General features: G+C 38.3%; 1 protein-coding gene across 1 annotated transcript; it reads left to right on the forward strand.

Moving 5' to 3' along the window:
* Nucleotides 1–1,181: 1,181 nt before the first annotated feature.
* On the forward strand, nt 1,182–9,845 carry LOC125307864 (olfactory receptor 52B2-like). Its single transcript, XM_048263996.1, has 2 exons — nt 1,182–2,095; nt 9,581–9,845. The coding sequence occupies exons 1-2, from the start codon at nt 1,182–1,184 to the stop codon at nt 9,843–9,845; spliced, it is 1,179 nt and encodes a 392-aa protein (XP_048119953.1).
* The last annotated feature ends 1,837 nt before the right edge of the window (nt 9,846–11,682 follow it).

The raw sequence follows: 11,682 nt of genomic DNA on the forward strand, positions 1-11,682 counted from the left end.
GTAAAAGAAAAACTATGTTGGAGTTTTAGGGCCACACGTGAAGAAAAAAAAAAATTTTTGCCATGACGAGATTAAACTCGACATGTCGACTTTAAAGTCGCCATGTCAACATTAAACTCGAAATTTTGAGAATAAAGTTGAAATGTCATGTCGACTTTAATCTTGACATGTCGACTTTAAATTCGACATGCTGACATTAAACTCGAAATACAGTTTAAACATATAGTTTAACCTATGTTCACTTCTCACCACTTCAATATGTGACAATCATGAATGGTAGGCCTAGCCTACTTCAAATAGGTGTTATTTCATATAGATTGCTGCTACATCTTTGTCTGTTACAACTCATTGCCGTCATCATGAAGCGCGTACCTCGCGGTTATGGAAACACCATGGACTATGCCATTTATATAGCTAGAACATTACATGTTTCCAATGATATAATGTTTCTATAGGACAAAATGTTATTTCAAATTAACATGAATAAAAACATAAACATCAAAAGTCTGCCTGGACTCATACCAGATTCCATAGTATAAAAAAAAAAAAACATCCCACCACATACAATTTATGCCACACGACTACATTACATCCAAAACACACACACACACACACACACATACACACTATACAAGCAAGGCCTACCAAAATTTGAGCCACTGGGAACTGCTCAAACAAACAAAATTCCAAGGACAACCCTCTGAGGGTTTGTTCACAGAAGGAACTTCTTGTCATCTTGGATACAGAATGACAACAGTTGGACAACCTGGACAAATATAAATAGCGCAGGGCAGTGAAGCTTGCCATTTTTTTAAGGAGCACATCACTGAAAGGACAAGGTTGACAAAGCAAGTAATTCTACTTTGTTTATCATTCATGTCTGCAGTTGGTGTTGGATCTTTTTATGAAAGTCTCTGTATTGTTCATCATAACACAATAGTTCTGCATTGCATTAACATAATGGTTTCATGTATTTCTGTGATTCTCATACTATTATTTCTTTTCAGCAACATGTGAACGTATCCCACAAACAATTTGTCCTCTGGCTACATCTGTCCATGGACTATCATGGACTAACAATGCATGTATAATTTACAATTAATTTCCTATTAATAATAATTACTAATTGCTTTATTCATTGACTTGTGTGTGGTCAATGTCTTTTAGAAAGTCCACAGATCATGAATGGATCATCCGTCACATTTACTTTCACAGCCTATGAAGAGATTGGCCCAACCAAAGATATGTTATTTGTCATCATATTTTTAATTTATCTGGCCTCTGTGCTTGCCAACATGTCTCTTATGGTTTTGATTTACTTGGATGCATCACTCCATAAACCAATGTACATATTTTTGTTTAGCTTAATATTTAATGGCTTGATTGGTAGCACGGCTGTTTGGCCAAAAGTCATGGGTCATCTTGTGACTGATGTTCACTCAGCCTCATACGAAGCCTGTCTTACTCAGACTTTTTTTGTCTTTATCTATGGAAGCTGTACCTACGCCATGTTAACAGTCATGGCGTATGACAGATATGTGTCCATTTTCCAGCCATTGCTTTACCATACTATAATGACCCCACAAAAGGTGAGGGTGCTTTTGGTTGTGGGTAACTTTCTGCCTGCCGCTGTTGTGTTTGGTCAGATATGCCTAACATCAGGAATACCCTTGTGTCGGTATTCCATTCACAAAATATTCTGTGATAATTTATCTGTCTCTAATCTGGGATGTAGCCTGAGCACTTACGCTCTAGTGACCAATCTCTACGGTGCATGCTCACTTGTGTTCCTAATTGTGCTTCCCATATTACTGATCCTACTGTCATATTTAAAAATCATTGTGCTAAGCTCAAAGGTATCAGCAGATGCTCGAAAAAAAGCCTTTGCCACATGTACTCCACATTTACTAATTTTCCTAAATTTTTCTGTGTCTTCGTTGTTTTCTGTAATTTATAATCGCATCACACACTATGTACCAATAGAAGTAAATATATTTTTATCATCCCATTATATTCTTATACCTCCGCTTATTCATCCCATTATATACGGGCTGAAAAACCAAGAGATCAAAAAAAGCCTTTCAAAAGTGCTAAGGTCTTGTTCTGTGGCCACTGGTTTTCTGACACAGCCTAAGAAATCACCTGTTTTTGCTTTTTCATACTGAGTCTTAGACACATAAGAGAACAGCTGAAAGGCTGAACTCTTTGCCCCTCACACCAAACCATTGCCAAACCATTAGGGAACCATACCATAGAGATAGCTCTGTGTTTTCTAACAGTGTTTAAACTGATATGTCCGATAGAAGGTTTTTGAATACATAGCTCTACCAGAGCAATGATGACAAATAGAATGAGTTTGTTAACTGTTTTATTCATATCAGTTCTCTACACCAAGGCCCATGTTATTCCTATGAACACATCCACTGTTCTTTTTAATAGTGAGTACATGAGGCACTTTGCTTGTCTAAAATGTTTAGTACGGCATTAAACACTAACTGTTACGACCAAAACTGTATGTCTTTCATCTGAAATTTGATCATTTTCATATCCATGCACATAAGCATGGAGGTTAAATACATTTGATGCAAAGTATGAAAATGGGCCAAGTGCTATTTATAAACCTGTTGGAGTACAATTACCAAGAATGCATAAACGAAACAAAAAAAAAAACCTTTCACAAATGTGACAGATAATCTCAAGGATTAAAGTTCTCCGTCGTACGACGGATTTCCGTCAATTTGATTTTAGAAATGTCATATTTGAGATCGATGCAGATCCGGTGAGAAAAAAAATAGGAGGGGGGTCTATCACCTTTTCTTTTCCTTTTTTTAAGGCAAATACAAATATTAGGTCCGATGAATGAATGTGTGTGATGGTAAATGTTTAAAGACCTAATCAAAGATCCTTGATTACTAGCAAGATAGAGCAACGTAATTCGTTACTATGGGAGCAAAACGGGACAGTTCCGGTCTGCATAAGTGGGAGTGTCACTAAATAGACTTTCTCTCTTAATAAGCAATAAGAACAGATAAACATAATTGTGTTCACAGTAGTATTGTCTATAATCATGTATGATACCAATGAATCATTCTTTAGGACATGATATGAATAATTTAATTAGTCATGTGAACCGAGCTAGCTAGCTAGCTAGCTAACGCTAGCTTAAAATGCTATACGAGTGGATGGGAGTAGCTATGGCAATACAGCTATGCGCTAACAAGTGACTAGTAGTTGAAGGACTTCGCTTAAACTTAATATACTGTTGCAAATTCACTTGAGTATAAACTATCCACTTTAACCCTTTCATGTGCAATGTCCACATCTGTGGACAGTAACTTACGACAGTAACAGTAACTCTGATTTCTATTTGTTTATCATGTTGATATACTCCAATCCACTTGAGGGCAGTTTTAATAGATCCATTGCAATATATTAACAATATGTATCATCTTATATTTGGAATATTGACTGCTTGATGACATCATCAATTCAACATGGCTGACAGTAATGGCCATGTGCTGAATGCTCCAGGCATATCTGTAAAAAGTTTCTACTCAAGAAGGCAAAATCAGGTAAAAAAAAATATTATGGTGTACAGGAGAGTGTGTTGAACAACTCTATGTGTTTAGAAATGAAATTTGATGTAAAATATAGTTTGTAGACACTAAAAACCATCTGTCCACGTATGTGGACGTTGCGCAACAGAGGAGTTAAATGACCAAAAATCTGATTTTGTAACTAGGAAGTTTTTTTTATTTGTATTGTTCAAATATGAATTTAACTACTTTAAATTACAAAGAAAGATTATCTTGGTAAAGATAAATAATGACCTAACAAAACATGTTCACCATTCATTGGTCTCTATATATTTCTGTAATGTTGTCATTATAGGCAGTTCACATAATGTATAACTACATGTTATACATTATGTGAACTGCCTATAACAGGGATGTCAAAGTCAAATACATTAGAGGGCCAAAAAAACAAATTTGCTACAAGCCGAGGGCCAGACTGGTTCAATGTTTATTAAAACATATTAAAATGACTGCACGTAACCTAATGAACCAAGACGTGTACTGTATTTTATTTAATGATTAAATGAATAATGACTGTGACTGAAGTGCGGGCAAAGTTTGCACAGAAATGTACGATTTTTCCCATCCTCACCGACCTTGTCATAAAACTTGTTTTAAATGATCATACGATGCCTCCTTGCTGCTTTGTCGTCTACATCAGCCTTTCTCAAACTTCTTTGACCTGAGGCCCAGTCAAGGCATACTTTGGGGTCATAGGGCCCACCTACATGAACCCACCCCCTCCTCCCACCCCCCATCAAATTATCATAATGATATCACAATTATTATTATTTTTAGGCTATACTATATTGCTATACGTGCACTTCAAAACAGTCAATTAAAGATTGTTCACAAAAGTTTGCCGTTGTTTTGGGATGTTTCCCTCATGCAAGCATCATACACTGATAGAATATGTATGCTATTTAATTACATTTAATTTGAATGCCTGAATGTAAGGATTCAGGAAACACAATACCAGCTTTTGTGAATGGTAAATGGCGGATCAGATCATGCGTAAATCACTGATCTGGAGATCTTTAACTATCTTTAACCGAGACTTATTAATAGCTTTTGGCTGACTTTAATACTTAATGCCAAACAGTGTTTTATATAGTCTGTGCTCTGTTTTTTATGGAAGTTGCATAAATCCACGTCGTTCTATTAAATGTCGTTTCATAATTAAATAGCCTTCCAATAGGTTGAAGCTTAGCTTTGCTACCAACGTGCACACACATGCATTGAATAAACGCTCATACCATTTTAATTTAATTCTATGCCTCTATGTTTGATGACACCAAAAAGTATTTCCTAATTGCAGAAATGTTTGTTTTCTTTTTCTGTCAGCAAGCTCCTTGATCAATTGCGCAGCAAATTATCAGACGATGGCCCGGGAATAATTTCACTCTGCAGACCATTGTCCACATTGCGGACCGCGGCCCATAGTTTGACAAATGGTGACCTGCATGCTGCCATATTAAGGCCTTTTTACGGTGTATTTTAGTCGGGTTTTCGCGTGGAAGGCTCTGTAGAAATCTGGCACCCTATTCAATGAAGTTAAACTGAAAGAGCGTGCCGTTCACAGACACCAGAATGAACGAGTTCACGGTAACGTTCATCAAGCAATACAGTACGTTCAGTTCACGTTCACTCAAAATATGAACGAGTTCATGAACTTTCGTTCAATGAACTTGTTCAGGCACAACACTGGGGAGGGGGGTAGCTGAAAGTTGACATCTGCCCTGACTGAATACTGATGAATAATGAAGCCGAGGCCCACTTGCGGCGCCGCAGTGAGTTTGTGTGGGCTACCGTTGCATTGTGGGGAATGGAGTATTGGTGCGTGCAAAACAGCAGCCGGCGGCTATGGCCTGCGGGCCGGTTCTAATACTAATCAAATATCATCCCGAGGGCCGTAGATAATTCATTCACGGGCCGGATCCGGCCCGCGGGCCTTGACTTTGACATGTCTGGCCTAATATATGTTCTTACCTTAACTTTCACGAGTTGAGTCATACCTCTCCTGTGTCGGTACGTGCACTCAAACGCTCTGGTGCGCGGTGCGACTGTGTTAGCATGTTGCTATGCTAGCGGGCTCAGACGTAGCCAGACATAGAAGTAATCAAAAACATCCACGTTTTCCCGACTTAAATACAGTTGCACGAGTAGTTGATAAAAATGTCTACGGTCACACAACATGAAACGGGGCGATTTTCCAAGCGAATAAACATCAGGAGAACTACAATGTGTGGCGCAATAGCACTGGGAGTACTTCGACCTAGGGTAGTAATATTAACTAGAAAAGCATTTCCTGAAGGAAATACAGTGCATGAAAATGCAAAAATATACAGAGTAAAAACAAACTATATTGGTTGCTAAGTAGATGAGGTTTAATATAGTTGGAATGACTGAACAGTTAAATAGGTGGATAGTTTAAATGGTTAAATTATTTAGGTAGATAGTTGACGATAACTGACAGTTGGAATGGCTCTAATGTTTGCTAGTAGTTATGCTAACTATGTTAACAAAGATAATAATATTAACAAAGTTACTATGCTAACTAGCATGCTAACATGCTAGCATGCAAACTATGCTAACCACGTTACTTAACTAACTTAGCTAATCATTTTAAGCAGTTTTGCTAAAAATGCTAACTAGCATGCTAACATGCTAGCATGCTAATTATGCTAACCACATTACTTAGCTAACATAGCTAATTGTTTTTAGCAGTTTTGCTAAAAAATGCTAACTAGCATGCTAACATGCTAGCATGCTAACTATGCTAACCACGTTACTTAGCTAACTTAGCTAATCATTTTAAGCAGTTTTGCTTAAAATGTTAATTAGCATGCTAACATGCTAGCATGCTAACTATGCTAACCACGTTACTTAGCTAACTTAGCTAATCATTTTAAGCAGTTTTGCTTAAAATGTTAATTAGCATGCTAACATGCTAGCATGCTAACTATGCTAACCATGTGACTTAGCTAACTTAGCTAATCATTTTTAGCAGTTTTGCTAAAAATGCTAACTAACATGCTAACATGCTAGCATGCTAACTATGTTAACCATGTTACTTAGCTAACTAGCTACAGTGGGTAGGAGTCATAGTTGATGATAAGTAACAGTTACAATGGCTGAACAGTTAAAAGGTTCAGTAGTTTAAACGGTTAAATTGTTTAACAGTGAAATATTGTAGTGAGGACTTTTATTTTGAAACAGATTTTGGCAGAGGATGCAGTTGAACAGGATGTGTAGTCTTAATAGGGCCAGTTTGTATGCTTAAAGCCTGAGACTGGCAGTTGGTCCAGGTGGCCCGAACACCTGCCATAGGATTCTAATTGCTTAACGGCTCTATTGTGATGTCATCAGCCCATGTTAAGTCTATGGGGAAATTTTGACTAGTTTTTAATTAATAGTTTAAAAAGTATGAAAGTTACAAAGTTGAAAAATACAAAGCCCACATGTCCTAAGTAAGACCTACGTAACATAGTTTGAATGAAGTTTCTATGTTAAACGGTTTAAGCTGCATTAACTGCGTTAGAAGAAGAAGAATAATAAGAAGAAAAAGCCTTGGAATAACAGTACAGTGCATTTTCATGCACTGTAATTAACACCTAATTGTAGATCCTATCCACCACAGAGTTTAGAATCCATGCTTGATCGACCCCTCAGCCAGAGGCACACACACTAGAGATGCACTGATGGGCTATTATTTCAACCATAACTGCATAGCAAAACTTATCTTCCATCAGCCATCCATCAGCACCAAAGTTTTTTGACCAATTTTCAAAACCACACCCGCCCACCATCCACTGGTTGTTTTAATGTAGGCTATGTGGGTGATGCAGCGCTGCTGACGTGAGGCTAGAAAGCCCTTGCCTGTTCTAGAAAGAATGCAGCAAATACATTAAAAGGCTAAAGTCGTACATTGGCTATGTTGTAGCCTAGCCTATCCCCAGGGGCCCAAAAGTTCATAATCCGCCCATGCATATAGCCTACATTAAAACAACCAGCGGATGGTGGGTGGGTGCGGTTTTGAAAATTGGTCAAAAAACTTTGGTGCTGATGGATGGCTGATGGATGATGGATGATAAGTTTTGCTATGCAGTTATGGTTGAAATAATAGCCCATCAGCGCATCTCTAGTGTGTGTGCCTCTCTCTCGCTCAGAGGGGAGGGGCAGGCTGAGGGGTCGATCAAGCATGGATTCTAAACTCTGTGGTGGATAGGATCTACAATAGGATCTACTACGCTAGGTCGAAGTACTCCCAGTGCTATTGCGCCACACATTGTAGTTCTCCTGTTTATTCGCTTGGAAAATCGCCATGTTTCATGTTGTGTGACCGTAGACATTTTTATCAACTACTCATGCAACTGTATTTAAGTCGGGAAAACGTGGATGTTTTTGATTACTTCTACATCTGGCTACGTCTGAGCCCGCTAGCATAGCAACATGCTAGTCACTCCGCGCACCAGAGCGTTTGAGTGCACGTTCCGACACGGTAGAGGTATGACTCAACTCGTGAAAGTTAAGGTAAGAACATATATTACTACTGACATTGGGTGGCGTGTTCCTTTAAGAGAATTGCTTCAATTAGTAACAGTAATTAATTTCTTTCCAAGGAGGTTAATAACAAGTGAAGCTTTTTTTGGAATTGGTCTAACAATTGGTCTAATCATTAGGTCATCATCATCATTGTTACTTCCTGTCTCCTCTGCTTTATCAAGATTGTTGTCTTAGGAAACATGTTTTGTATGTTATTCCATTGGTGTTATTAGCAAATTGTGTAGTGTGTGTTGTCAGTAGTGGTCATTGTGACAAAGTTTCAGAATTTACGCAACCTGGGGAATTGGTGAACTGTTGGTGTGGTAATTACTGTATGCCATTGTCTTTTAAAGGATATATACATATATAACTATATATACTATATAGTAGTATATAACTATATATACTACTCCTTGGAGACTTGTTTACATACAGTCTCATAAGAATATTGTCTCTTGAGACCCTTGTTGAAGAGATGTCTCTATTTTACACAATGTAGCAAAACAATTCTAAAGAATTCCTCATGGGTTTTTTTCTGACCATTAGAATAATTGGACAGTGGACACCCTGAAAAGGTGCAACACTAGGATGGGTATAAATGGCAGATTTCAGAAGTAGTTAGAGCGACATCACTGAGAAAGCATAGTCGTCCTGTCCAGCATGTCTTCTGCTGCTGACATAAGGTATGTAAAAAGTGTATATATGGAGAAAGAACACTCTCCTTTCTTTTGTAAAATAAATACTGGAATATAAAAATGTTGACCTATGTCTTTTAGGAAAGTCCAGCAACCATGAACGGATCATCCTTTGTTTTCACTTTCACAGTCTATGGGGAGATTGGCCCAGTCAAGGACATATACTTCGCCATTATTTTCGTAACTTATGTTGTGTCTGTGGTAACCAACATTGCTCTTATGGCTTTAATTTACTTGGACACATCGCTCCATTAACCAATGTTCATATTTTTGTTTAGCGTAATATTAAATGGTTTGATTGGTAGCACCGCTGTTTGGCCAAAAGTGATGAGTCACCTTGCAACTGATATTCATTCAGTCTCATATGAACTTTGCTTCACTCAGACTTTTTTCTCTACTGCCTATGGAGCTTGTAACTTCATGATGTTGACAGTCCTGGCCTATGACAGATATGTGTCCATTTTCCAGCCATTGCTTTACCACACTTTAATGACCCCTCAGAAGGTGAGGGTGCTTGTGGGTAACCTCCTCCCTGCTGTACTTGTGTTCGTTCAGATATGCCTGATATCAAGAATACCCTTGTGCCAGTATTCCATTCATAAAATATTCTGTGATAATTTAGCTATATCTAATCAAGGCTGTGTTAGGAATACCTATACACTTATGTCTAACCTTTATGGTCTTTGTTTGGTTGGTTTACTCGTTGTGGTTCCAATAGCATTGGTCCTGTGGTCATACTTAAAAATAATTGTTTTGACTTCAAAGCTGTCAGCTGATGCACGAAGAAAAAACCTTTGCAACACACATCATCATTTTCCTTAATTTTACCTTGTCCTCCTTGTTTTCTTTGATTTATAACCGTATTGATCCCACCAATCTACCAAAAGAGGGTCCAATATTTGTATCAGTATTGTACATCATTGTACCCCCACTGCTGCACCCCGTAATGTATGGCATGAAGAACAAGGAAATTAAAAGTAGTCTCTCAAAAATCACAGGAACTGTTTTTCCACTGTTCCCCCCCTGTTAATATGTAAATAAACACTCCCGTAAGAGTTGGAACCGTATCTCGTAACGCACACACAGATAGGTCTTTTTATTTGATTGAATGGTCATCCAGCCAATCACATCACATTTAGTTAGAGTCAGTGAAGAGGGAACCTGCATAGTGAACTTCTGCAGTCAGCAGATTTGAGGTAGAATTGAAATGGTACTTGTTACCATAGTTATACATAATAAAGGCTAGATGTCTTATGGCGGAGTGTCTAACGGCATCACCGGCGGCCATCTTGTCACAGGCAAGCTATCTGGTGGGCTCTGTGGTACCTGATGTAAGGTGAGTGATTTGCACGAAAATGAATACTCTTATCTCGCTGACATCTTGACAGATTTACAAACATTATTAATGTAGCTATAATCTGGATGCTTGAACATTTTTAAGTTATAATTAAGTATGCAGTGTCATAACTACATCTCTGACATTTATAACAAACCAAATGGTTATTTAAAAAGTATGCACCATTAAAACACAATGTTATGAGTTAGCGAGCTGACTGTGGCAAGATGGCCGCGACGTCAACCTCCATTGGCCAGCAGCACGGACGAGACATCTAGCCTTTATTACTGCTGACATCCCAAGTCTCCCAGAAGTTCCAAGAGCGCGCATGCGATACTGAAAATTCAAATTGTCTGTGCATCTGAGTGTAGTGTGGACACGACGGAGAGAGAGAGAGAGAGAGAAGTGGTGCGTGTGTGCCTGTTCAAGACAGAGAGCATCCTGATTAGCCTGTTTCGCTAAATCAACCAATCAGTTTTCAGTGTAGGCGGGCGTTTATCTCTTTTCTCCCGAACTTAATTAATCAGTTCAGTATATCTAGGAACAGGAGCGTCATGGCAGAGGCAGAGTGCCCCCAAAAAGGAACATTTAAGACCTATTTCACATCAAACTACACAAAAGTGTACCCTTGTCTCATAAGAGTAAAAAATAATGATAGTCTTGCATGCTGCACTTTGTAACAGTGACTTAATGCTAAGTCTCTTTAGCCTGGGCACAATTAGTGTACTCACAGGATGAGATGTTTGCTGAATGTGACAGAAATTATTAAAGGCATGACATTATGTAAAATAACGCACTGCACCTTTAACTGACTGCTCAAACTCTGTGCGCCTGTTACCAAGAAAACAGTACAGCTGCGTGCAATCACTGTGCCTAGAGTGCTTTGCCAACATGAGACTAGTTACCAATATCTGCATATAAACTAATATTTTAAAAAGTTATTTTTTTATTCTTTATCATTTTATTTGTTGGTTGTATGTTTTGTCTTATTTCCCTTAAAAAGTGTAAAGTGGCCCCGGCCGTGGCACGACTGGCTGGGGCATCTGCACCATACGCCGGCGACCGGGGTTCGGATCCCACCCCGTCTCTCTCTCCCACTCACTTTCTGTCATTCTTCACTGTGCCGTCATTAAACTGTTTGGCATAAAAAGGGCAAAAAAATATACATTAAAAAAAAAAAGTGTAAAGTGTTATTGTGACCATTTTGCATGGGTGTTACCGTTACGTAAGGGATAATGTATCGAACGACGGTCTGTTTTCACTTTTCAGTTGAAGTTCAATTCTGCATTATGCAGCATTATGAGGAGCCACGTAATAATAAAACAATATAAACAATACATTGATTGATTGAGATGTAATTGCAATGTGTCTCTGTGTCAGTCACAACAGGTTCTCCTCCAACCACACTCACTCACCTGCATGCTTATGTGGCATTGTTAAAAAATCTAATTACCTAATAAAGGGGAAAATAACAATGAAATAATAAAGAACAATAAAACAATGCAATCTATATAGTTATGATGAGGTGTTT

This window comes from Alosa alosa, chromosome 15, assembly GCF_017589495.1.
Source record: "Alosa alosa isolate M-15738 ecotype Scorff River chromosome 15, AALO_Geno_1.1, whole genome shotgun sequence".
NCBI classification, from domain to species: Eukaryota; Metazoa; Chordata; class Actinopteri; order Clupeiformes; family Clupeidae; genus Alosa; species Alosa alosa.